This window comes from Drosophila virilis, chromosome 3 (assembly GCF_030788295.1).
Source record: "Drosophila virilis strain 15010-1051.87 chromosome 3, Dvir_AGI_RSII-ME, whole genome shotgun sequence".
Classification (NCBI taxonomy): Eukaryota; Metazoa; Arthropoda; class Insecta; order Diptera; family Drosophilidae; genus Drosophila; species Drosophila virilis.
The window spans coordinates 13,935,010-13,962,744 of NC_091545.1; the positions used below are offsets into that span (position 1 = coordinate 13,935,010).

The 27,735-nt window shown below is 41.6% G+C and overlaps 3 protein-coding genes across 4 annotated transcripts; 1 reads left to right on the forward strand and 2 right to left on the reverse strand.

The window, feature by feature from the left end:
* The first annotated feature begins 197 nt into the window (after nucleotides 1-197).
* Nucleotides 198-27,154, forward strand: LOC6624239 (probable serine hydrolase). 2 transcript variants are annotated; one of them, XM_002047397.4, is made up of 3 exons: nucleotides 11,045-11,278; nucleotides 12,436-16,784; nucleotides 26,654-27,154. In XM_002047397.4, the coding sequence occupies exons 1-2, from the start codon at nucleotides 11,222-11,224 to the stop codon at nucleotides 13,450-13,452; spliced, it is 1,074 nt and encodes a 357-aa protein (XP_002047433.1). In that variant the 5' UTR covers nucleotides 11,045-11,221; the 3' UTR covers nucleotides 13,453-16,784; nucleotides 26,654-27,154. The 2 variants fall into 2 exon arrangements, with proteins under 2 accessions (XP_032290920.1, XP_002047433.1); XM_032435029.2 differs by lacking the exons at nucleotides 11,045-11,278; nucleotides 26,654-27,154 and adding an exon at nucleotides 198-413 and having other exon boundaries at nucleotides 12,436-15,492.
* LOC6623600 (uncharacterized) lies at nucleotides 4,484-5,175 on the reverse strand. Its single transcript, XM_002047396.3, has one exon. It carries the CDS (start codon nucleotides 5,063-5,065, stop codon nucleotides 4,718-4,720), a length of 348 nt encoding a protein of 115 aa, XP_002047432.1. The 5' UTR covers nucleotides 5,066-5,175; the 3' UTR covers nucleotides 4,484-4,717.
* LOC6624273 (uncharacterized) lies at nucleotides 14,754-16,522 on the reverse strand. Its single transcript, XM_002047398.4, has 3 exons — nucleotides 16,407-16,522; nucleotides 16,106-16,351; nucleotides 14,754-16,039 (listed from the first exon to the last, which is right to left on the reverse strand). The coding sequence occupies exons 1-3, from the start codon at nucleotides 16,477-16,479 to the stop codon at nucleotides 14,892-14,894; spliced, it is 1,467 nt and encodes a 488-aa protein (XP_002047434.2). The 5' UTR covers nucleotides 16,480-16,522; the 3' UTR covers nucleotides 14,754-14,891.
* Nucleotides 27,155-27,735: the final 581 nt, after the last annotated feature.

A 27,735-nucleotide genomic window follows, 5' to 3' on the forward strand; every position in this document is an offset into this window, starting at 1 on the left:
GCAAGCATAGAAATGTGAGAGAGCAGATCATGAGTGTAAGCTCGCAAAAAAAAAAAGGGAGCGGGCAGTATAAATACGGCTGCTGTACAGAGCTGGGCTTAGTCGAAGCTGCGCAGCGGGCCGGTGCGGATGGTGTAATATTGTGATTGTGCATGTGTGTTGGCATAAAAATACGTGAGTGCAAATCAAAAATGTTAGCTCTCAGGAATAAGAGCAAGCAGTATAAATACGACTGCCGGGTAACAGGTCGGCTTAGTCGAAGCTGTAAGGCGGGTCGCTGCAGATGCTGTAATATCATGTGTGTGTGTGTTTACTAGTATGAAAAAGCAGATCAAGCAGAAGAGCCAGCAGTATAAATTGAGGAGGGCATGAGTCGTCAGTTGGACTAGTAAAGCTGTTCAGGGACTTACATGGTGAGTGCACAAATTTCACATATATACATATCCATATATATATACTACATATACATATATATATACCATATATACTATTCATATATTATAAGCTACACTCATGTATATTATTTCTGCCTGTTGACTTTCTCATTCAGTAGGCAACAACAGCCGTATGCAGCTATTGCTGACAGCGCCTCAAGCAGCAAAAACAGTGGAAATTACAAGTAGGAGTAGACAGGGGTGGGCGCAGGGGCAAAGGCAAATTGGTATCATTTCGTATATCATTCTCATGGTTGTTAGATAGTTTTTTTTTTGCTGCATTTCAGGCCAATTTGTAAGCAATTCGCATTTTGCATTTTACATTTTCTGCGCGCTGTTTTGTTTATGGCAATTGCGCTGCTAATTATGCCATGCCCAATGACTGGGAAATGGTTTAATGGCAATTGGTTGAATTTTGCTGCCATTGTTACGATTTGCCCATTTACCGTTGCATGGCAAATGCACACGCCTTGTCGCTAGCCGCCCACTGCCAGCCTCTTGCCGCAGGCCGCATGCATGGCGCCAATTAAAGACTCAATAAAATTCAATTGAACGCGCGCACATTTCGCATTGCAATCGACCTATCGACTAATTGAGCCAGCCATAAAATGACAGCAATTGCAGTTTGCCAGGAACTGTGGCCGGGGCCGCCATCAGACTTGTCAGTGTTGCCAGATATTCCAGATTTGCCCATGAACAATAAATATTGCCCGTTTGTTCGTCAATTGCATGTTGCATGCACGTTAATTGTCCTTGGGAACATGGCAACTACCAGGCGAATTCGTTCAATCAACCCAAAATTATGGTTGAATTGCCATTATGCCATCAATAGCAGCAATGTTGAAGATAAAAGTAGTCTATTTAAAACGATTTCTACGCTTTCGATCTCCAAAGTAAGCTCAAACCATTTTTACATGTTCTTAAAGGTTTTACTTATATAGACAAGGATTTTAAGATCCGAGTGTTGTTTTAGCATAAGTCTTACACGTTTGCCTAAAATACAAACCATATATATATATTATATATATCTGTATATAAAACTGTCTATCCTGACTGATTGACTGACTGACTGATTGATTATGATTGATGCACAGCCCAAACTATTAAAGCTAGGAAGCTGAACTATTCTCTGTAGTTATCCTATATGATGGAGGTGCCGCCGGTCTTCATGGTAAAGGCGAATCAATGGTTGCTTTGAGAAAACCTGAGCTCCCTCACACGACTAGCATGGGCCGATACGATTGATTATAACTTTTGGTTTACTTATACAATGGCATACAATGGAATCGCAGTTAAATATTTTACATCTTTTTTAGATAGCATATTTATTTGATTGATTTCGACACTAACTTAATTCATAGTTATTTTCAATTGTTTCTAAAACTCTTTAATGCAATCAACCCCGATGGCCCTTTGTCCCTTCGCTCACTGACACGCAATCCATTTGCCAAGTTTGCTGTCCTCTTAGCAAATAAATTGAAAACAGTTAAAGCGTTTCCACCCAAACAGTTGCATATAAGTAAATGTAACGCCAACAGTTTTTGCGCGTTAAGGGGAACGACAAATGAAAATTACGGAAAACTGTGGTAAAAACAACAATGCTCATTTTCAGTATCATTGCACAACAAAATGCCCGGCAATTAATACAAATGATGCTGATGAGTAGGATAATGCTGCAGCAGCAGCAGAAGAAGAAGAAGAAGCAAAATAAGAAGAAGAAGAAGCAGCAGCAGTTGAAGCAGAACTTTTGAAGCTGCAACTTGCCAGTTGAAAGCTGAAAGCCAACGTGCGGCAGGCGAAAGGGACAGAGAGGCTTGGATGCAGTGGCAAGTCAAGCTAAAGCTAAAAGGAAACGGGCACACCATCCTGCACGGGTGTGTGTGTGTGGGTGTGTGTGTATGTTGGTGTGCTGGTGTTGTTCCTGGTGCTGACGAACGGGATGAGGCGTGTGCGGCAGCTGCAATCTCAACTTCGCATGCATGAAAAATGCAGCTCATCTACTTAATGCGCGCGACGTGCCGTGCAGCGTTGTTAGGGACGCGGGCGCGGGTCCATGCCTAGGATGAGTCGGAAAACCAGTTTACAAGCAAAATGAATGCTATGAGCACCCTCAGCTCCATGCCCACTCCCAGCCCTCTCTGACTATCTGTTTGTTTGTTTGCTTGTGCGGATATGCTGCTGAGCATGCTCTTTTGGCTGCCTTGGCAAATTGCCGTTGCGGGTGTATGTGTGTGTATGTGTGTGTGTCTGTATGTGGGTATTAACGCTTTATAAATTGTTAATTATAATGAGTCCAAGCATAGAGTCCAACAAACAGGGCTGCTTAAGTCCAACAATGTCGACATGATTTACATGAGAGCTTAGCATTTTATGCTGATGCGAATGCATTCAGCTAAATCCTTGGACGAAGGAGTTGCGTTATATTATGAAGAAGGTTACGCTATATTTGCTATATTTATATCTGCGGCAATTGCTGCCAGACCAGGTTGGTTGGTGCTCATCATGGCGAGAGGATGTCGTTGGCGCTGCTTCCGCTCGCTTTTATCGCTGTCGCTGCTGGCGCTAATCCGACTGACATTTTCATTTTACACATGAGCAACGGCACACAACGAACAACTGTCATTGATAAAAATGAAGCACGCGCACGTTCAAATACATAAACTCACACACACACACACACACACACACACACACACACACACGCTCACCCTCGATAAACACAGGCTGCTGCCACGCAGCGTGTCAGACGTGGCGTATGTGTAATGTGGCCCCTCAGTCCCGCACAACAATGCATAATTAGAATTACAACAATAATAATCATGATTATAATGACAGCTTGCCAACAGACACAAGCGCAGGCAACAACATTGTCTACGTGTGTGTGTGTGGGTGTGTGTGAATGTGGTTGTGTGTGTGGCTACAATTTATATGCAGCTCAAGCAAAATGTTGCTCCCAACTAAAAATATCTGTTCATTTATAATGCAAGGCAAAATGCTGCAGAATTTGCACAATGTCTTTAAGTGCACACACACACATACACACACACACACGCACAACAGACACAACACTCTGCCACGTGCTTAAGACGATGATGATGATAGATTTGCTAACAATTGCCAGACTCAGCGCTGAGCGCACTCAGCTTCATGTGCGCTGCCATCTTCTGCCTGTGCCAATGGAACAATAGAAACTGGCAAAATGGCAACCACTCTGCAAGATGACAGGATGATGCTCTTTAGTTGAGGGCCTTTCATCTATTGAAGGTGCCCAAAGCAATCAATTTGTATACCCCAATCTAAATATGTGGTAATTATGATTATAATATATCAAATTAGGTGCTACTCAATCTATGAAAAGCTTAAGTGATTAGCCTTAGTTAATATGAGCGTAGAGAACAGTTAACTTAAATATACTATTCGAATTCTACGATATTATTCAACCAGTTTGAGTTATAACAATAAGAACTAATAAGTCGAGATGATATACTTGTATATATTAATCATATATTACAATATATGTTTTAGCTTTGGATAGGTTCAGATTTTAAAGAGAATACTTTATAGGCTGCTGGTTAATTACCTTGTGACTGGAATTCAATAAAACCTATCAAATATATAGATTTTGAATCGATTTAAGGCACATTCAATATCTGTGCATTCGCTGTTAAACCTTAGCTCGTGTGCCACAAACAGCTTACGAAAATCCAAATGCCTTCCATGCTGTGTGCCGAGAGTTTTAAAAAATTACGCCAACATATTGCCAGACATTGTTGTTGCCCCCGTTTAACTGTGTGTGTTGTGTGCATGTGTGTCGCTTTGGCCACTTTGTGATGAATTTGCTGCCATTTAATGGCTGCAGAAACACCCACGCGATCAGCTGACAGTCGTCGCAAGTGTAGATAATTTTTCAAGCAGCAGCCGGCGGCGATTGCGTCGGCAGCAGTCCTTGCCACAGCTTGACAATTGTGAGGCTGTAAATGTTGTAGATCATTTTCGAGTGTGGCATATAGAAAATGAATGACATTAATCAAAAATTCCTGAGGCAGAGATTTAACTTTTATAATTTTTATTAATGGCCAAGTATGCGCTTCGATAAGATACGAAATTCTGCTGAATGTTTACAATTATTTTAAAACATTTTTGCAAGTAGACATTGGAAAATTGTTGTTAATACTATTATTATTGTTATTATTATTATTGTTGTTTTTGTGGTTGTTGTTGTTGTTGTTGGCACATTTGGTTGGCTCCTTGAGCTGCTGCTGCTGGTCGCTGAATGCTGCTGCCTAATTGGGATTCAGCTTGAGTTCAGCGCTGGCCGCATTGAGGCGCGATTTGGTTGGCAAATTGCGCTCCTTCTTTTCCACAAATATCTGATAGTGGCCCTCGCCATAGCCAAAGCCGTGCATGGTCTTGCGCATGGCATCCGGTATGAGCTTGAAGCCTCCACGGCGCTCCACAATCGGTGAGTCCGGGCAATCCCTCTGGCCCGGCTCACAGTTGCAGTCGGGCTTCTGGCATGCCTTGTTCTCAATGATGCAGAACAACTGCAGGCACTTGCGCATGATATAAATCAATAGAAATATTATCAAATTGCTGGCAAATAGATGCTTGCGCGGCGCCAGAAATAACATCCTGGCTGATTATACACTGGGCACTGACTATCACAGTACGTGTGCAAAACTTTTACTTTTTCGCTAGACGTTGGCAGATAGAGGACCAAACAACGACTGAGTGAAGGATGCAGCCGGCGCTTGCCTATTTATAGCAGCACCTCCTCTCTGTTACCTAGCGCCTGGCACCTAGGTAATTTAGGGTGGACCAACAGGTCAGTCAGCATATGCAGCTAGGTACAGTTGGGCGCTAGTCCTTCAGATTAGGTAATCAGCCTGCCTGTCAGTCTGTCAGCCAGACGGCTCGAGCGTCTGGCCTGATGTGTTTATGAGTTTGTGGAAAATATTAACTCAAAAAAAAAAAAAATTGCTTTATCGTCGCACACAGGCAGCAGCAGGAGCAGCAGCAGCAGCGGCGCTTCTCGTGAAGTCTCAGATACAGTTGGCAAACACAAAGCGACACACACACACACACAATCACACACTCATATGAAGGAAAAGTGAATTTCCCGTTTCGTCTTGGTGCCTGAGAAAAATAAGAAAAAAATTGCATAAATTCACAAATTGAATATAAATAAATTTCCTGCAGCTGAAACGCACAAAAAAGCCAAAGGGAACGAAATCAATATCGATGCTGTGCATATGGCACGTGCCACGCCCACCACCTACTACATAATAGAACGCCCAATCTTCAGACAATTCAATTTGAATTTGAGTCTTGACTGCAAGGAAAAAAAACATGCCATAAGAATGAAAGGAAAGTGTGCTTCAGTCCTAAAGGCAGGACAAGCTACTAATCAATGACGCGACCGCTCATTAGGACGCCAACAAATTGAACTACCTTTTTGCACCTGTTTGAAAATGTTAGCCATCTACCGGTAGCTATGTCTCCCTCTCCCACTCACTGTCTCCCCGTCTGTCTGGGCCAGCAAAAAGTTGCTGCAACTTTAAGGAAGACCTCCGCTTGAACACACTCGTTAGTTGCATCTGCTTTCGCCTGCTTTATTTTATTCCTCAATGATTATATATATACTTTTTTTATCTTTTTTGCGAATTGCCAGCTTTTTTGACCGCTGCAGCCCCAACAATTTGACTTCATTTGTTGACTTAATCATTTGATTGCGTTTTTCTGCATGTGCTGATTGAATTTCTGCGCCAGTTCGTGTTCAGCCTGGGGAAATCAAGCTAATTAGTTTAATTGATAGTTTTGGCTTGGCTAGCAGGATATTTCTTTTCCAGCAAAAAAAGATGAGTGCTGCAGCAAGAGAAAGTTTTGCGTCAGGATGTGTGGCCAGTTGTTGGCGGCTTACACACACACACACACACACACACACATATGTTTACTCATGTGAGTGTGTTTGAGTTACTGTGTGTCAATGTGGGTTAAGGCCATTTGGAAAACTATTGGAAATTAAATCAAGCTTAAGGACCATTGGATTCACTTAAGTATCATGATTTGATTTAAGTTAAAAACGAGAAGAAAATAATGTTATATAGTTAATTTGGGCGATTATCTAGATATTTTCCATCTAAAGTTGGCATGAGGAATATCGAATTAAAAATTCGTATCTCGTAGACGCGCAAAGAGATTATATTTTTGAGCTCCATTAAAAAAGAACGCCAGCTCAAATGTTAACTGCCCGTTTTATAGGTGCGCATAAAGTAAATATCAATCATCAATTATTTTATTATGATTTTATGGTTTTTGCTTGATTCCCGTTTAACTGTTTTTCAAAAGTGGTTTACAACGTAGTCGGCAGCTAAAAGAGATACAATTGAATGCTTGTGAGAATATAGATATCCCTTATGCGGGCTGGGTTAACATTTATGTGCCGCATGTGTCGGCATTTAAGATGAGTTTTTGATGAAAGCAAATATATTGGTTTCAATGGGGGCATATAAATCGTGGCATGCCACACGGCGCACGTGCCAAGCCGTGGGTCTGGAGGAGACCTCACGTCGTGCACTTTTGGCAGCTTTCATAAATATTTATGATATGGAGGCGCTCCATTCCACAGCTGTCCCTTGTTATAACATAGATATACATATACATGTATGTTTGTATTTGAGACGCAACAACAAAAGAAAGGTGCGTCACCTTAACCCGCCAGCGGCCTTGCCTTCGGGCCAATGCCAGGCTACTCAGACCCATAAATTATGCATTAAAAAGTTCAACGTTCAACTTGATTTTGATTGTGTTTTCTAGCGAAGTAATTGTGGCAGCAGCGCGTGCCGCAGTAAATCTGCAACGCCCGCACCCCCCCTCCATGTTGCTACCTGTCGCCAAAGTTGGCTGCCTCAACAGCCACAGCCACAGCCAGAGCAACAGCAACAGCAACAGCAAGAGCAGCAGCAAAGCAGCGCAGCTATTTTTAAGGACATTATCCTGCAGTCACGCCGGCAAAACAAGCGGCAGTCGGATAGATAGAGGGCAAAATAAAATTTACTTTTAACGCGATTTGCATTTATTTCGCTTGGCGTAATCTTTGCCAGCCCCCGCTCTCCACTTGGCTGGCAACAAATTGTGCCTTTAATTCTATTGAAATTGCCGTTTCACTCGGCTAGCCAAATGTGCAAGCAGATTTGGGGCCGACCATAATGCGTCCAAAACTGTCCGCTTACTTAGCAAACTGGTTGGTCGAGACCATTAGGTAAAGGTAACTGGAGCACATTGTGGATGGGCCTTTTGCAACAGCATCTGCATCCATCAGACCAAACAATTTCCGTCAAATTTCCATGCGCTGACAAAAGCTTTTCACTTGAGTGCCAGACAAAAGCCAGGTGCAGGACTCAAGGCACGGCTGGCACGGCAGGCTGGTTGAGAAATGTTAGCATAACGACAGCTAAAATTTAATCAATGCCAAGTCGAAGCTAAAATACGCTTTCCGAGTATGTCAAAAGAGTTCATAAAAATACATATCAGAAGCTCTCTGTTTCTGAAAACAGATACCTATACATATATATATATATATATATATATATATATATATATATACATATATATATATATATACATATATATATATATATATATATAGCTTGAAATCTAAAACCGTGTACATTTAAATTTTTTTGGCTCCGTTCCGTCTCTGCTTGGATCATTTCATTCCGAATGCCAAAGCTGGAATACTACAATTTCTGCCAGGGATGTTAATGCTCAAAGCCAGTTAGGTGGCTGTCATTGGTGTCGCGCCTGCCGGGCTCTTAACAGACATATTCAAAGTCATTACTTTGCATTTTACACCTGACAACAGGCTGGTAAAAGGCTGTGGCAGCAACAAAGGGGGCGCTGCTAACCAGAGCACGTCTTGTGGCTCTTGGCATAGATCCAGGCACATATATATATATATATTTTTTTTTTTTATACCAAAGCCGCGCAAATGAAACTGAAGCGCGACAATGGCAACAATATGACTGAGGCAATTGTTATCGCAGCTGGGGGCTGGAAGTCATGACAGCCTGGACAGCTTTGGAACTGAACCATTGCAGTCGCAGTCGCAGTCGCCGCCGCAGTCGCAGCCGCAGCCGCAGCCACTTCACCCACTGGCGGTCATTAGCCAACTGTGCTGCGGCTACAGCTGTGGCTGGGCTGGGCTGGCCAACTGCTGGTTCAATACTGTCGTCCTGCTGCTGTTCGGGGCTGTCATTCAAATGTCATTAGTTCGAGGCTTGGGTCAAGAGTGGGCAGCAGCAGCAGCAGCAGCAGGTGAGGAGCAAGCAGCATTCAGCATTCAGCATGCAGCATGCGGCATGCGGCGCAGGCTCGTTGCATGCTCGTAATTTCATTTCGAAAAACGAGCGCAAATTGCAGGATTGGCGTTCGCAGGATGTGTACTTGCCTTCTCCTTCGCCAGCTGCATTTGATTAAATGCTGCCTCGGGCTGCTTCTTGGGCCAACTTGCAGCGGCCACTTGTGCGAATCTGGGGCCTTTTTTAATTGCATTGAAATTAAAACGTTTTGCATACTCCTCAGGTCCAGATTTATGATTGCAATTCGTTATTTATCACACATCCAATCGCCTCCGCCCAAAGCAATTTTCAATTTTCAATAGCAACAAGAAAGAAGGGCCATCTCCGGTACGCCGATGATTAAGTACACTATGCGAGAAGATTTATTGGGCTCCTAATTGCTGAGTTGGTTCAAGATAAATTGAGAGACACACTGTTGCTTACAAAAACTCAACTTAAACCTATTCTTCCCATAAAGCAAAATAATGTGGTAGTGAGACTAGGTGAGACTTTTTAAAGAAAAGATTTCTTTTAGAATAAGTCAATTATGACAGAAACAGACAGACGCACCTGTGGCTATATTAACTCTGCTGTTGATACTGTTCAAGAATATATACATATATATTATGGGTTCCAAGAAGTCTCCTTCTATGTGTTACATACTCCACGACTAAACCATACTACCCTCTATGAGGGTACAAAAAGATTTATGCTATTCGCTAGCTGCACTTTGTTTCTCTTTTGTTGGTATCAAAAATCTAACCGCAACTGTTCAGTTTGGTTCTGTTTTTGTGTGGGGGATTTTTTTTTGCAGCGAGACTAGACTAACAAATTTATAGTGTTGTCGACATCGAGATTCGATGCTAATGGATTTTTGAATATGTTTATACAAGTGCCCCGCTGCGCTGATCTCCGCCAAAGAGCGTTATAAATATTTATTGATATCTATCTTTTTTTCGTATTGCCGTTTGATGTCGTGGCACAAAAACAGCCAACTGCAATTACAGTCAGTGGAAACGCAATTGAATTCAATTATATTTATTGAAATGCCTTTAGTTTTTTGCAAATATCGTATACAATTCAATAATATTGAATTTGCGCTTTTTTCATTCTTCCGTTTGGCCAGCAATGGAGTATTGTGCATGGCAAATGCCGCTAACGAAATATTAATTTGTGTGAATTGAATTCATTTCAAGTTATTATCTGGTACATAAATTATTTCATGGACATTTAGCAGCTAAAAAGCAGCTAGAATAAATATACGAAAACAAATTGAATTGATTTTTTGCTGGTGACTTTGCAAATGTGCATCGTGATATTTGATTGACTTTGTAAATTGATCAATTTCTTTTTTTCCTCGACATTTTACGATATGTGCGAACGAACACGTCTCCGACTCCATATAGAATATATATTTTTTTGATCAGTGTCAAAAAACTGAGTTGATATAGCCGAGCAGACGAACATGTTTGTATCTTTCAGTACATATGCATGTTGGAACCGGCTGCATCGAAACATAGACAGGATGGTCGAAAATTAAGTTCTTTTAGACATGACGTCCCATCCTATCAGAGGCTAAAATAGAAGCACACGCTTTTGTGCTTGCTTGGCAAAAAGCTTCTTTTTTTGCCTGCAACAAGTGACTCATTAACTTGGGCATACAAGATCGATCGAATGAGCATTCATTTAATTGAGCTTTTTGTTATGTGACATATAAGCTTTTTTTTGCAATGTTAGCAGCTTTGTTGTTGTTGTTTAATAGACTGATTACACTATCAAAAATTGTGCATTTTTCACCAAGTTGTAAAAAATTGAGTAAACTGAGTTTGCCCATAAGAAAGAACACATCTCACATATTTAACATTTACAAGAAAATTTTACTATTCGCCCCGAAGAATTCGTGTTTTTTGCGATGATTTTGCGAGCGTCTTAGCTTATGAGAGTTGTGCGTGTGCTTGCGTAATAAGCTGAAGAGCAGCATAAGCTCGATCAAATGACCACTGCTCGCATGCTCTCTAAACAGTGTTGGCAGAATGTCAAAGGCTAAAGTAGCTTAATTAATTAGAAAATTAGCTAGAAATGGCTCGCTCCCTCTCTCTTTTCTCTCTTTGCTTGTTTATCAATTTTTTCAGGTTGTTTTTTCATGCACAGCTGTCAATTAGCTTAAGCTAATGGGCCTGATTAAAGGTCAGTCTGTTGCTCGCGCTCGCTCTCCGCTCACATTTCCGTAAGATTTAATCGACGCGACAAACAAATTCGTTTTAGTTTAGTTTACGCGCTGCTCGCGTTCATTGCTCCGCTAGTCACGCATTTAGAACGATAACTAACTGTTGCTATATTAAAACATATATGTAAATTCCCATTAAATACATATACGTATGTATTATAAGTATATACAACTGTGACGTGGATTATATCATATGAGCGACGGCTGAGTGGGACAACAAAATGACAGCAACGCCAGCGGACATCAAGGAAATTGAACAAAATGAACAACACGAACAGGTAATTAATAAACCGATTGCAGCTCATAAACATTTATTAAATGTTGAACAACAATCAGTAAACAAATACGGACGACGTGCTCTTATCAGATCAGATAAAAATCACGTAGCATGTCTAGAGTCTATATTTGTTACCTTTGAACCGGTTCACTTGCAGTTGAACCTCTCCGCTTATCGCAACGGTAACATGTAATGCCCGCTGATAAGATTTAAAGCCGCGCGAATCAAAGTCAATAAAAATAAAAATAAATAAATTATAAATGAGGTAGCCAGACGATGTCTCAAGTAGAGCATTCCGATTCGAGTCAGATAAGTGGAGTTGCGGGCAACTTGAAACTTGAAACGCCTTTGCTGTTATTAAGCTCATTAGGAGTTCATCAAAATGTGTTGGGATATGCGGTGGCGGAGGAGCAGGAGCAGGAGCAGGAAGAGGAGGAAGAGGAGGGGATGAAACTTTTGCAGACTTTGTGTCACACTTGAAAGCATTTTGCGCTAATTTTCAAGTTGAACGAGCCAACTCTTAGACAAAAGCAACAACAATAACAACAAAAACAACAACAACAATTCGAAAAGTGTCGTGAAAAGTTTGGTCTCTTTTTTTTTTGTGAAGCAAAACTACGAAAATCCATTTGTCGACATTTAAAGTTTGCATGCGCTGCAGTCAATTGCAGAACGGGCATCGATTCCCCTCCAATATCCAGCAACTGCCAAGCTCCAACCGATAAAAAAAAATGTACAGATGATAAATTGTCGGGTGGCTTCAAGCTGAATGCTGCCCATCAATCTTCACGTGTAAACCGAACGATTGATCAAATCAAATCGAGCTTATCGACAAGCGCCGAAGACAAAATACACTTACATTTATTAATTTTTTGGATTGGATTGGAGAATAGAAATTGTGCTAAGATTTCTTTGCATTATGCAAAATCAATTTCCAGCCAATTTTTGCTTAAATACATCTCCATATATATATTAACTTAACCCGTTAAGGCATATTAAAGGAATGAGCTGCCAATCTGCCATCGTTTGTTTTCCTGCGAACCCTTTTCGATTGTTCGAACACCCTCGGGTTATTCCGTGCTATACAAAGTTTGGCCTGTCAATTAGCTGTGTGTCGGCAACAACTTACCCGACTCTCGGTTTTCTCTACCTTTGCAGCCCATGGATGTGCGCATCAATATGCCCTGGGGCTATGTGGTAGGCCGCTGGTATGGCAATCGCCAGGTACGTCCAATACTCGCCCTGCACGGCTGGCTGGACAATTTGGGCACTTGGAATGAGCTGCTGCCGCTGCTGCCCAAGCACCTGGGCGTGCTGTGCATTGATCTGCCTGGGCATGGCTTCTCGTCCAAGCTGCCGGAGGGGATTGCCTATCATTTTGTGGACTACCTGTGCGTGATACTGCGCATTATGGAGGAGTATGGCTGGCAGAAGGTGTCGCTAATGGCCCATTCCATGAGCGCCATGCTGTGCTTCATCTTTGCCTCGCTCTACCCGCATCGCCTCGACATGCTGATCAGCATTGACATTGTGAGGACGCGTTACCGCAAGCCACCCTCGCAAATCGAATACCTGCGCACCAATATAGAGCGTTACATGGTCGAGGATGAGCGTTTCGCCAATGCGAAGCGCGAGGAGCCGCCATCCTATACGTGGCAAGAACTGGAGCATGTCCTGCACAAGGGCTCAGATGGCTCGGTGTCGCTGGAGAACTGCCATCATATATTGGACCGCAATGTGGCCAAATCGACCAAATACCCAGACAAGTACTATTTCTCGCGAGACGGACGCTGCAAGTATTACTTTGAGTTCCACACAAGTCCGCCCTTTGCCGCCGAACTGGCCCGGACCATACGCAATGTGCCCTATTGTGTGATCAAGGGCTCCGAGTCGAATTTTATAGATGGCGAAAGTCAGGAGGTTATTGACATACTGCGCTCCAATAATCCACACTTTGAACTGCACGAGGTGCAGGGCACACACCATGTGCATCTGAACAATGCAAAGGGCGTCGCCGAAATAATCAACCCATTTATATTGCATCACAGGCCACCGCATCTGGAGACCTGGACGGTGGATGAGCAGGAAGAATTGCCAGAGGTTGTGCAGAAATTCGCCTTAGCCGTGGACGAGGCCGAGAATGTGAAGCGGAGAAAGAGAAAAAGCAACCTATAGCTGCTGCACTCATCTCTGAGCAGTTAGTCAGCAGCGAGAGGTGCAACAAAAACAATTAAAGGTTTTAAAAAGTTAGGTTTAATATAAACCAGAATTTAGATAGAATTTTAAATAAATCAAATTGTAGTTAAACAGAAACAGAAAATCGTAATTTACGCTATTTTCTTGATGCGCAGCAAAATACCTATGACTACAGAAAATTTTATTTATTTGTATTATAAAAAAAAAAAAGTGTATTTATTGTGCTTCAGATTGGCAAAAACTCGGGAATTTTAAGCTTAATTACTTTTAAATTGCTTTCACTTTGGGGGCTGTCGAGTCCCTAGCTATTTCGAATATAAATTCGTAGCGAGCATTTTATTTCTACTAAATTAGCACATGCACCTTTTTTCGATCAATCAACTTTGGGCTGGCATTTAATTTCGCTTTAATCTTTGGGTCGCAGTTCATTGGCCACTTCATTAGTGATAAGGGAGGAAAGGATGTGCGGCACCCACTTAAAAACAATGGCGTTGCAGAAAACAAAAGGGCCACAGCATCAGAGCGACAGAGTCCGTGTGTGTGTGTGGATGTGGGTGTCGTTGTGCGAGCATTTTCAATGTGCGCCCCGAGGTATGCTACACTAAACAGCAAGGGCACAAAAATACCGAACATCAAAATCGAAGCGGGTGGATTGAATGGGTAAGCCCCCACGCCTCCCAGGCAGCCCATCGTATTCAGGCGCCTTGAAAAAATAAACAAATTTAACGTTTTTATTGCCATAGCACGTTGCGGCCGGGTTTTCTACGTAAATTAAATTAGGTAGGAGCCGGAAAAATTGCCCTCGCAGCGGCAGCAAGGGACAAAAAGAGAGAGAGAGAGCGATATAGAGAGGAAGACGGCGATAGTAACAGCGGCAGAGGCTGCAATGCGATTACGTTTTTCCGACGCAACGAAATTGATAGCGGATATAAATGTTTAATGTTTTGGCAATAAAATTGTGGCAAAAGGCTGGCGAACCACTGAAAACGCGTAGGTGGTTGGGTGTGGCAGTAGCTTCTGGACGCACTGATATATACCATCTTTATGATAAATTCAGTTGCGGTTAACGCGCAATTTAATTTGTTAAAAATCAATAAAAATCATTTATGCCCTGCACTCAAGACTTTGGTCGTTAGTCACAGATGACCAAGATATAATTATTAAGAACGCGCCACTGGCAAGAGAGAGATTACCTGTACTTAAGCGCCCATCAAAAAATTTGCATGAATTGTTAGAAAAAACCTGGGTAATTGCTTAAGATAAAAGCAAGAGCTTAAGTATTCGATTTTATTCTATTAATTTATTAATGCTCCAAAAATGAGATAGCTTAATATACATATATATCAATAATTTTTTTACTGCTTACTGCTGTATAAGTTAATCCTTAGCTAATGTTATAAGAAACGAAACGTTTTATTTTAAAACTTATTCGCTTTGTCATTGCCAGTGGAACTGCTAATGGGATACTGCTGAAAGACGCGCGACTTGTCCAACTCCACGGACTGGAGTTCGTTTGGCTGCTTGTCGTGAGCGAGAAAGTGATTGGTGTGCCAGAACTGGGTCTGGGCAGCAGGCAAATTGAGGCGTCGAATGCCCAGCAGGCGATTGCGCACATCCACCAGACTAGCAGAGCGGGGCTGCAGCCAGACTACCAACATTATGGCCAGCAATGTCAGCAGTAGATATGCCAGGCTGCTGGCCAATAGCGTTGTCCACACATCATCCACGCCCAGCTCGTATTTGCTGGCCTCCATTATGGCCAGCTGCAGGACAAAGCCCAAGGCTAGCGACAGCTCCGCGTAGAGAAAAGGTGAGCACTCCAGCAGCCAGTGCAGCGCCTGGCTGGACAGTACGCCCACACTGGCATATATGAGGCACAGAAAAAGGAAACTGTGCTCCGATTGATCATCATCATAGATGCACAATAGTGCCGCCACCAATGTCAGCTGTATGACGCCAAACAGCAAATAGACCAGCTTGGGCGTGTAACGTAGCAGCAGCAGAGCGCTCAGGGCACAGCCGCCAGCATAGAGAGCAAAGGGTGTAAAGAGTTGGGAGCGCTGCACGAAGCCCGAGGTGGCACTCCACATGAGCTGCAGGTGCACGGGCGAATGTAGAAGACAGCAGCGCTGCAGCACCAACAGCAGACCGCCCAGCACCAACACTAGCCACTGGCGACTGTGCTGTAGAGAATAGTCGGTGCGGCCCACAAACTGGGCCAGTATGGCTTGGCGTGGCAAAAAGACGAGGCGTTCCTCGTTGAGCAGATTGAAGACTAGGTCCCTGGACTGCTTGTAGTTGTGCACGCCCAGATGCTGCACCAGCTCATTGATGCAGACGAACAGCAGCAGCAGCAGATTAATGCCCAGCTCAATAAGCCCACATCGATGTGGCTCAAACTCGTTGAAGATGACAAAGCCGCTGGCCAGGCCGCAGGCATGCGATGCATTGGCCAAAGCAATGCGAGCCGGACGCAGCCCAGAGGCGTCGCTGCGCAGGCTCACATAACTGAAGCTGGCCACATACACAACGCTCAGGCCAATGAAGCTGAAGTAGTAGCTAATAGCTGCTGGAAGCATTGTGGTAGTCGATTAGAGCCCAATTGACCCGACAGCTTTGTCTTTCAACTCACCTAACTGATTGCTGAGCATAAAGCAGCTGCCCAGGAGCGAGCAGAGCAGTCCATAGAATATGATGTAATAATGATCGTAGCTATAACGCTGCTTGCCATGCTTGCGCAGTGTCCAACCCAGAGCCAGGGTCAGCGCTATGATTCCAGCCGCCAGTGCGTACCAGTGTGGCCAGAGATTATCATAGACAAAGGCCGACTTCAGGTAGTAACCCAGCGAAAGCCCGCTGCCCCACAGGCAGCACAAAACTGACAAAAGGAAAAACTATCAGACGAGCACACACTCTATAATCTATATACTTACCTAGCAGATCGGGCAGGTGGAACATGTTGCACATCGCCTGCCACATGGAGTCAGCCAACGTGAGTAGCTGCATCGATTGACTGGGACATCTGTGCGCGTTGAGAGCGCCTATACAAATGACATCGATTGCAAACGCCGATGCGGCGAAGAACTATCAGTGGCTGCTGATAGATAACACATCTTGTACGCTGTCGAACAGGCTGATAAGATAAATGTAGCCGAACAAGAGACGCCATAATTAAACGACTCACCTCTCAATAATGCTGCCTTGATGTTCTATGCCAAGTAGCAGTAAGCAAAATAAAATTTAATACTCAATTCGGTTGCAACATAAACAAAGCAACAATTGCGGCTACAGCGTTGCGAGCAGTTCTTCGGGTATGTATTAATGAAAGAGTACAAAACTAGCATAGTATGATAAATAATCAAGAAAAGTGTATATATCAGGGGCAGGGCTGCAAAGTCAACGAAAGTTGTCGATGATTCCGTTTATGGCTCGAACCAGTGGCTTGCCACATTCTCAGTTCAAACCTTGTCATATATATTTCTTTTTGGTATTTTTTGATATGAGCAATTGCCCGTTGTACTGAAAATATTATAAGTCTTATATATTTTCATAAACAAAATCCGGGCTACATTTATTTTTCGTCCAAAATTGTAATTTATCAAAAATGTTTGAATGAATAGATTGTTTGGGCCCACGCTTTTAATTCTTTTAGGCTGAGATTTTCTCAGCAGTTGTTCATTTGAACCGGCGTTTTTAAATTGCTGGTTTGGTATAAGCCTCGTCAATAGTTATACCAAAAAATCTTTAAAAGTTCGCTAAGCAGCCTGGATATTTGTCATGGGTAACTTTTATTTTCATTTTTATATTTCTAACAATATTTTGCACACCTTTTCTTCTAATTTATGAGCTTAAACTGTTCACAGACAATTTAAGCTGATGTATATTGAATGCCAAGTGAAATCACTTGAAAGCTGAGCAGGTTACAAAATGCATTCATTAAGCTTAAATATTGATACAAATCTCTCTGTGAATAAATATATTTTGCCATTTTTGAAATAAATCAAATTCAATCCGAATTGCAATTTGCTTAGATTTGAAGCAAGTCTTAGGCAAATATTTTGCTTGTCCAGCACAAAGTATGGCCATAAATTTTATAGTTTATAATTTGGTGCCCAAAGATATGCAATCTATTGAAATAGACACAAATCAAAATATTTACAGCAATAAATTTAGTTAATTTCAAGTCAAATATTGAATGGCGACCAATATTTGGATAAGATATTAGATATATTATCTAAGGTGAGCTCAGGTTCACTTACAGCTCTGACTAGAGGCAACTCAATACGACGTGCAACTAAGTGGCACGCACAAACCCACAGCCATCGCTTATAATATCTAGATCTGAGACATGAAGTGCTTGTGGGATGCTCAGCAGCGCCTAAAAGCATGCTACGTTTTTTCTTGCGCACAGCTCAGCACGATTGGTGGTGGTTGAGCGTTTGAAGGAGGGGTTTATTAAAGAGGACAGAATACTTGAGGCCAAGCACTGGTTAATTAGTTGAAGTTGTTGGCAGTGTTGCAAGTTAATTGAGCTTTGACGATCTGCTTGCGGTTGTTGCTGCCGCTGCTGCTGCTGTTGCATGTTGCAATGTTGCAGCTGCAGTTGCTGCTGTTTTTTATGCTCATTTTGCCATTTTGCACGCATTTTCCTTTGACCTTTGTCCTCTTGGGATATTCTTTTGACTGCAGCGAGAAAAGAAAGTTAGAGAGAGAGAGAGGGAGCCAGGCTTATGAATTCAATGAAGCAAGCACTAAGCTGCTTTCACAGCATTTGCCATTTGCCTTTGCCAGCTGGGGCACAGTCGACAGTCTTAAGAAGATTTTCGTTGTAATTACGCATTAAATAGCTCAGCTGCAGGCAAATGCAGTACAGTGCATAACTATTATGCATCTTATGCGCCATAAAACTAAACACATTGTGTTGCCATAACAATAAATTTTATTTAAAAGGCAGCTATGCAGCTACAACAGCAACAACAACTACAGCAACGTTGTTGAGTGCATTTCATTTTGCTGAAGCGGCCACTTAGTGGCCCTCGACAAGGCTTCCCATTTTTAACCGCCTTGGTTGTTGCTTTTGTTGGGCATAAATTAAATTAAAGCTGCCCGAGGCACAGAATCAGGCGTGACCAGGCCAAGACCGGGGCAAAGCCCGCCACGCAATTACTCAGTGCGGGAACGGGCGCCTAAATCATGTCGCAACATACGTACACCCCCTGCCCCTTGCCCCCTGCCCACTGCCCCTGCCGCCCCGTCACCAGCCTCGTCTGACCTTCAGACATTTGCAAATGTGTAAACATTTTTCAGCAGCAGCACCAGGCCACACACAACAAACACGGCTCCCATCACCCGGCCCCCTTTCAGGTCATCTTTTGCGTTGTCACAGATACTTTGCACTGATTTATGCAAATTGCTTGCATGGACTGAAATCATGAAAAATCGTTAATTGTGCCAAGTGCTGGACGCGCTTTTCATTACGTTGGGGAAAACCTCTTTACGTTGTTGCACGCATGTGGTGCAACATGCAACAACAATAACAATTACAACAAATCCTTTTGTATAACTCTCTCGCTCTTGCTCTTTCACTCGCTTGAGTCGCAGCAATTATGCAAATTTTAATGCCGCCTGCGCGGCAAAAGTTAATGCAACTTGCTGCATGTTTGCATTATTAAATTGATGCACTTTAAAGCATTCACTTGCAGCGTGCTTTTCGCTTTATAGCTAAAAATATTTTCCCTCACATTTCTTTTTTGAATATTTCTCCAGCGGCAAAGTGCATTTTAAATGTGCGCATCGGGCGGAATCTGTTCGTGAATTTTTCATGCGACTCTCAAATAGGGCGAATGTCTATAGAGTATAGTTTGGTTAAAGTTTTCTAAAATAGAAAAATATAAAACCATTTTATTTTCCACAATGAATTGGGAAGAAAAAAAAAATATATATATATATATATATATATATATGCATATATATAAAACGTTGCAACGAGTTTTATTTATTTTTTAGTTACAGTTTTCCTCTTTTCTACTTTTCAGTCTGTAACAAGGCTGCTAAGCAAAGAATTTTTACAACTATTTTTAAACAAGCTGATGTAACTGGATTAGTGTATCAATATGAAAGTCATTTTCAATATAATTGATCAACAAAACTAGCATGGAATAATTTAACTAAACTTAGATTGATTGATTTATAATCGATATTTGGAGAGAGGGAAACATATGTAATGTAATGGCAAGGAATTGAAAGTGAACTTTTCTTAAATATAAAATAGAATGAAACTGAATTTAATTCAATGGAATTTAATGGAACGGAATGGAATGAAATATAATGAAGTAGTTCACGTGAGTCCGGCAGTGGAGTGAAATGGATTTGAATAATCGAGTGAGGTGCAATCTATATAAGTATATTGAACGTAGAATGGAACCGAAAGGAATGAAAAAGATTGGTATTATTCGCATAAATCCCAGAATGGAATGAAATGGCATTGGTTATAAGAGAATAGTGGAATAGAATAGTGAAATGAGTAATGAACTGAATATGAAATGGAATGAAATTAAATTGAGCACAAATGGAATAGTGCACATGGTAGTCGCCTGTAAGCTTTACATTTGCCTGATTTAAACAAAGTTTGCATATGTAAATAATTCTATTTATTTTCGTGGCCATTTTGTAACATTATATGCCATTGCATTGAGCCTTTGACAGTCTGGTCATAAAAAGCTGTTATTAAAATGTGTTTGATGTTTGTTTTTTTTTTTTCTTCTTCTATTCTGATGCAGCATAGAATATTTTGATGATGTTTATTTTGTGAAGGTAAACAACGTCTGCTGGCAATTACTTAAACTGAAGCAGTTTGTCTTTTATGAAAATATGAGACACTCAGTTGCAGCAGTTTTATTAGCCACATATAGATAAATGTGTGTGTGGGTAGTTGAAGGTGTGTGTGTGTGTGTGTGTGTGTGTGTGCTTGACAGATGAAGTCAAACAAATGGCAGCTGTAAGAGTAAAAACTACATAAAAAAGGTTATGTGGCTGCTATCCAAGTAAAAAATGAAAGCCAAACCGGAAGCCGAGCCGGAACCTAAACCCAAGCTAAACCAAACCCCAAGCATCGCCAGCTTTTATGTGACGCTATAAATAAAGCAATAACATCATTTTGAAGTATCTCATTACGTGTTACGGCGGCGATGAGTATGTCAATTTTTTACGACGCACAACCGAACAGCTTACACACCCCGGCCAAAGACTCGCCAGCACAAACGGAAACTTTCGAGTTGCTCGGCCTTAAAGTATGCCACAATTGTGTATGCGTATGTGTGTGTGTGTGTGTGTGTGTGTGTGGTGCCTGAAGGCATTTATGCAAAAGTTTGTGTGCCTGACCTCAAACACTGATGCCTTGGCAATTAGTTTTTTGGCAATGGCCAACAGCGCACACATTAAACTAGCCCAATGCCAAGTTTTGTGGGCGTGTCTGCGGGTGTGGGTATGGCTTGTGACAGCCCGAAAGCCATCAAAATGATGGCAAGCTATCAAATGGCCAACGCACACATTTGCACAGCTGCCGCAATTAGCACGTTTCGCACATTGATTTGACCCCCAACACTCACACACACACACACACACACACACACACACACACACATGCACACAGACAACTTGAGCACTTAAGAGTACTTGAGTACTCAGTTGGCCAGTGGCATGAGTTATTAAAATACTTTTGCTCGTCTAATTATTAATTATGTAATAAGTGAGGAGCATTTGCCGGAATGTGATTTCTTTGGGTTTCAAGTAAGCCCTGTTAAGAGCCAATTTTTACATGTCTTTGTTTGTGCTGTGGAGCCAGCTTGACTTTTGTTGGGCAACTAAGCTGCAGCTAATTGGGATTTGTTTGCTCGCTTCTCAGAAGTGAAGTTCAACTGGCAGCTTAGCAGCTTTAAAATTTATTTTTGGTGAGCATATTTTATGAAGCTAGAGATTTCATTCTTTTCTTGGTACTTCTCATTGATGTAGTTGCTCGAGCGCTCTTGTATTTCCAAGCATATCTGTTGTTTAAACTTAAGTGTCTGTTCACTTAAGCATATTTATTTGGCCCCTGCCAACAATTTTGCGCCTGAGTCGACTGCGGCATTTGCATAAAATGCCGATTTTATTTATTTTATCGCACGAGCAACGAGAAACAAGAACGAACGGCGACTCATTTGGTTTCGTCAGCTTTGCTGGCGTCGCATTTCCATGCAATTTTTTTCTAGCATCATCGCGATAAAAAATTGCTGGTAGGCACTGTAACTCAGCCGCTAACTGACCTCGGCGCGCTTGTCTATCAACACGGGCCAGAAGAGAGAGAGAAAGAGAGAGAGAGAGAGAGAGAGAGAGAGAGAGGGACAGAATTGCCAATGCTTTTGGCAGCTATGGGAGTTGGCTCAGTTAAGTTGAGTGCATTATGGAAATGCATAAATATTTGGCATGCTCGCATAGCCCGCATTAGGAAATTATCGTAAGTGTTCGACGGAGTGAAGCCGCGCAGCGACACTGTCTAGACTGAGGGGCATGCAACAGAGGCCCATTGAAATAACCGCACCATACAGCATTCCCGTGCCTGACAGCGCCAGACACGGCTCAGATTGGCTAACTGACTGCCAGCTCGACGGCGGCTGTCAACAAGCGTCAGCGGCCAGGACGAGGTGCCAGGACGCTGCCTCCTTTAAAACGTGTCGCTTGAAGAAACTCGCAAGTGACGAGGCACAAGACGCCTAAGCAAAAATTACAAATTGAAAACAGGCTGTCAGAGCAAAGCGGCCGGCAGGAGTGAGAAAAACAGCACAGCGGGATATGCTGTTACACACACACACACGCACGCACACACACACGCACACATGCACACACATGCACACATGTACGCACAGCTAACTGACAGGACTCTGCTGCTGCTGCTGCTGCTCCTGTCGGCTGCTGATGTCCTGGCATGCGTGCAAATGCTTCGCCACTTAGTTTTGATCAAGTTGAGAACTTTACAATCTGCACTCAAATGTTCTGACAATCAAAAGCGAAACAACTTTTGCCTCAACAAACTGTGTTGAAGAATTTCACCCTACTGCATTTTGCAGTTGGTTCTTTTGGTAAATGCTTTTGGTTACTTGTGTAAGCTTTCCGTATATGTGGCGACTGCGCGATACCCTGTAGTCAACGAGCATGGAAAATAATACTTATTAAAGTAAAGCTAGCCGCGAGAGCATAAATATGGTTTATATTATTTTTTAACTATTTCTGAGACAAACAAAAAATATATATTATCATAAACCCGTTGAGTCTTCCAGCTCTTCCATAATAGTTTAATATTGAAAATTTGTATTATTATTATTAATTTTCATGTTACTTTAATTTGTATTAGTTTATAAATGTTCGTTAGCTAGTGTGTTTGCCGAAATGCTTCAGCATTACAGGATACCTTCAAATGTAACCTCAATCAAGACATTGACTTAAACTGGTATTTAAGCATTTCTTATAGCTTAAACAAATAATTAGTGAAAACCAAAGAGTGTTTTGAATATGCCAAAGATTTGTTTTTTAAACTCTCTTTTTGCAGAAAGCAACTTAGTAAACACTGTTGAAATCGATTTGCCAATGTATATATACAGTGAAATTTACTGTTTACACTGAAATCAGTAGTTTTAGGTTATTTGTATTTAAATTTGTTGCGTTTGTCCATTTTGGTTTGGCGCTGCTTCTGGCAATTTCACAGCTCAATTCTACGTCTGTTCAGACTCCTAAGACTTTCTTGTCTTTTCCTAGCAACTTGGAGGTATCTCCAATGTTGTCTTTATCGCCTTCTCCAAGCGACTGTCCAATTACCCCGGCTTCAAGCCCTGTACTAGACCCAGTAGAGCCCGTACCTGATTCCGTCCCAATTAATCAAATAGCCTCAGCCCCGTCAGCTCCTGGCCGCAAAGGTAGACCTGCGCGCAATCTTGCGCAGATTGTTAAAAGCAATCATTGTGCCTCGTTAGCTCCTCCAACTCCTGTATTACCTACAGCCCCATCAGCGCCTACTTTAACGGTAGTTGCCCCTCGTAGGCAAGTTTTTGTGTCTCGACTTTCGTCGGACACCACTTCTGAGTCATTGGCAGCCTATATTGCTAGCAAATCTTCTGCTAGCGTGTCAATAACTAAATTTAATTTCTCCACCCCTCGTGAAATATCATCATTCAAAATAAATGTTTCACATGATATGTTCCCAATCATTTGTGATCCCAAATTTTGGCCACCACACATGATTGTTCATGAGTTCAAGCCTAAAAAGCGTAACCAGCCTGTCACCCTTCCAGTCCCTTCAATACAGGGTACCATTTCTGCCCCAAAAAACTAGCTTCATCTTCTGACCAAATCTTTATTCATTATCAGAATGTCAGAGGTCTCACTTCAAAGCTAAAAAATCTTTTTATTGCCAGCACTTCCTTCGATTCGGACATAATAGCATTTTCAGAAACATGGTTAAACTCAACCATATCTGATTTTGAGATATTACCGAATAACTTTATTTTGTTTAGAAATGATCGGCCGACTCGAGGTGGTGGGGTGTTAATTGCCGTTAAAGCCACTCTCCAGTCTGAACTATTCTGCTTTAGTACGCCTACTGACGCTGAGATTGTCTCAGTTAAGGTGTCTTTTCCTACACGGAATATCTATGTAACATGCTCTTATGTCCCACCTTCTTCTGATATTCAAGTTTATATGAATCATATTACTTGTATTAAAGAAGTTTCTTCACACGTGCGGGATAATGACCTATTATTGGTGTTGGGTGATTTTAATTTGCCGAACATCTCTTGGTCATTATTCACTGCTGAAAATTATCTAGTGCCCTCAGCACAGCACGATTTTTTAGACTGCATGCTTGATCTTTCGTTGTTTCAAATCAATTCAATTTCTAATCATATGAATAGAACACTTGACCTTGTATTTGTTAACGACTACCTTATTTCTAATGTGTCTAGGTCACCTCCTTTATCTCTTCCTGAGGATGTCTATCATCCAACTTTAGAGATTGCAATGCTAAATTGTAAGCCTTCCATTTCGTGCTCATCAGCCAATAAGCCCCGCTATTGCTTTCGCAAAGGAAATTATTCCTTGCTGAATCAGCTTATTTATTCAACCGATTGGTCTTTCTTATATGACTCAGCTGATATGAATACAGCTATTAATTCTTTTTATATCACCCTAAACTCCCTCTTAGATGTGTGTATTCCTAAGTCAATTCCTTCGACTACTTTTTCAAAACCACCCTGGTTTACTCCCAGATTATCACATCTAAAAAATGTAAAATCCAAATATTTTAAAAAGTTTAAAAAGTCTGGTTCGTGTACAGACTTGGCTAAATATTCCATAGCCAAGTCGAACTTTTTTCTTCTTAATTCTCAATGCTATGAGAATTATCTAATTCGTTGTAAAAGGCAATTCGCCCGAAATCCGAGACAGTTTTATAATTTTGTAAACTTGAAGCGTAAGTCTTCAACTTTGCCATCTTCTTTTTTTCTTGGGATGGATAAAGCTAGCAATGACATTGATTCTGCTAACCTCTTTGCTAATTTTTTCCAATCAACTTACTCTTCAGTCTGTCCTAATACTAATTCTTACCCTTATACTATTTCCTCCGCTAGTTCTATACCTCCCCCCATTATTTCACACTCCTCTCTCCTATTAGCTATAAACTCTCTAAAATCTTCTTACTCTCCTGGGCCGGACAATATTCCTAGTTGTCTACTCAAGGAGTGCAGTTCTTCCCTTTTCTATCCATTGCTAAAGCTTTTTAATCTATCCCTTGAAACTTCTGTCTTTCCATCTCTTTGGAAAGAATCTTATATCATTCCTCTTCACAAGAAAGGTGGGAAGTCTGATATACAAAATTACAGGGGCATTGCAAAACTGTCTGCTATTCCTAAATTATTTGAAAAAATAATCACTTCGAATTTGCAGCATTTCTGCAAATCAGTTGTTTCCCCTGTTCAACATGGATTCGTAAAGAATCGGTCAACTACGACCAATCTGCTTGAGTTTACTTCCTTGGTAAATGATGCTTTCCTTTCGAAAATGCAAACTGATGTCATTTACACTGACTTCAGTAAGGCGTTTGACTCTGTGCACCATGACATCTTACTTTTTAAACTTGACCGAATAGGTTTCCCTCTGTCCCTTTTACTTTGGATTAATTCTTATTTAAAAGGTAGGACCCAAAGAGTAATACTGAGGTTGACTACCTCTAAAAGGGTTCACGTTACTTCTGGTGTTCCTCAAGGTAGTCATCTTGGACCTTTACTCTTTACACTTTTTATAAATGATCTTCCTTCTGTTATATCACATGCCCGTGTACTCATGTATGCGGACGATGTCAAACTTTTTCTATCATACACTAACCCCCTACATCATTCTCGTCTACAAGACGATTTGAACGCTATGCAACTTTGGTGTTCGGCCAATCAATTGCATCTAAATTGTTCAAAGTGTATGTTTATGACTTTTAATCGTACTACACCTTATCTTGTTAGTTATACAATCGACAATATCCCTTTGCAACGTATACTAACAGTTAAGGATCTTGGCGTTATTTTTGATTCTAAACTCTGTTTCAATCTTCATATAGATACCATTGTTAATGAGGCAAAAGGTGTACTTGGATTCATTAAACGATGGTCTAAAGAGTTTAACGATCCTTTTATAACAAAACTTCTGTACATCTCTCTTGTTCGCCCTATCCTTGAATACTGCTCTTGCATCTGGTCTCCACAGTATATCAACAGCCAGGATCGTATTGAATCTGTTCAGAAGCAATTTCTGCTTTTTGCCTTACGAGGTTTAAATTGGGACCCTAATCTTCGGTTGCCGTCCTACTCCAGCAGACTGCTTCTTCTCAACCTTCCGTCGTTAATCAACCGTAGGACAATTCTCGGTGTTGTCCTTCTACATAAGTTGATTATTGGCGACATTGATTCTCCTTTTCTGCTAGGGCGTCTTCAATTCTCTGTTCCGGCTAGACCAACCAGAAATTATCGCCCCTTATTACTATCTACGTGCACAACAGATTACGCTATGCACAATTCTTTTCGCGTGCTATGTAAAAATTATAATAGTTTGCATCACGTTTTCTCTACCGAACTGTCTCTACCCCTAATAAAATCGTTGCTTTCAGGATACCTTCGGGAAGTCGCTGACCATTCCCAGCTATGAGCAGGGGCATAGCTAGCCGGACAGGCTGAAAAATTTTCCCCCACCGTGTCGGTGATTTCCCAATACTTTTCTCTTTGTCCTATCCACTTAACACTCTTTATCTAACTTACATTGCTTTACTTTATTAACAATTTTCTTACTTTCTTTTTTCCTATTTATTGTATTTTCTTTATTAATTTAGCAAATTAAGATTATTTTTAATTTCACTTGAGATCACTTTTTTCCTACTTACAACCTTCTGCTTAGATGTAGGCTCTAATAGCGTCACTGACAAAATTAGCTGTGAAAAGGGGCACAGCTGGCCGGACTGGCAAATAAAACACCTCCATCGGTCGGTGATGCTATTTAGAAAATTGTATCCTTTAACTAGGCTTTTAGAATATACTTATATTGTACAACCTTTTGAATAATGAGGAAGACACTCGTTTTGTCGACCATTAATAAATAAATAAATTCACACAAATTCACAAAATGTTGGATAAAATATTTGCCAAACAAATTAAAATTTACATTGATATCAAAAAGTTGTTGCTACAAATTACACGGCATTCGGCATTTGGCAAACAGGGAACGGGGAACGGGGAACGAGGGCGTACTGCACAAAAAGTGAATAAATACAAAATGCAAGTGCAAATAAACAAAACGAGGCAAGGATGCAAATGCAAATGACGGCCAGACAAGAACAAAGGGCGGAGACGTTGGGCTGGTTCTGGGCGGTTGCCGTTTTAGGCACTGTACGTGCCGCGTTGCCAACTTTGCTTTATTTTACTTTATTTGATGAATTTCTCTTTTTCTTTCACTAGCAGGCACTGTGGCACGTCCGTGCGGCTTTTGGTTACTCGGGCGTTGCCTTTGCCGCTCACCGCAAATTCCAGCAAATGGCAATCAAATTTCGCTCGGCTGCTGCCGCTCCTGCTGCTGCTGTTTCTGCTGTTGCTGTTTAAATAAACCCGAGCCCAACTACAAAGCTTATCTGGTTGAGAAACTAATGTGCACATGTCAGGCTGTCTGGCAGCTTGGATATTTATCTTGATTGCCCTTTTT

Coding starts and splice junctions, on each gene's coding strand:
- LOC6623600 (XM_002047396.3), bottom strand. CDS start 5,065: ATGTTATTTCTGGCGCCGCGCAAGCATCTATTTGCCAGCAATTTGATA.
- LOC6624239 (XM_002047397.4), top strand. CDS start 11,222: ATGACAGCAACGCCAGCGGACATCAAGGAAATTGAACAAAATGAACAA. Junction 11,279..12,435: donor AAAATGAACAACACGAACAG/GTAATTAATAAA, acceptor CTACCTTTGCAG/CCCATGGATGTGCGCATCAA.
- LOC6624273 (XM_002047398.4), bottom strand. CDS start 16,479: ATGCAGCTACTCACGTTGGCTGACTCCATGTGGCAGGCGATGTGCAAC. Junction 16,352..16,406: donor CCACCTGCCCGATCTGCTAG/GTAAGTATATAG, acceptor TCCTTTTGTCAG/TTTTGTGCTGCCTGTGGGGC. Junction 16,040..16,105: donor TATGCTCAGCAATCAGTTAG/GTGAGTTGAAAG, acceptor TGCTTCCAGCAG/CTATTAGCTACTACTTCAGC.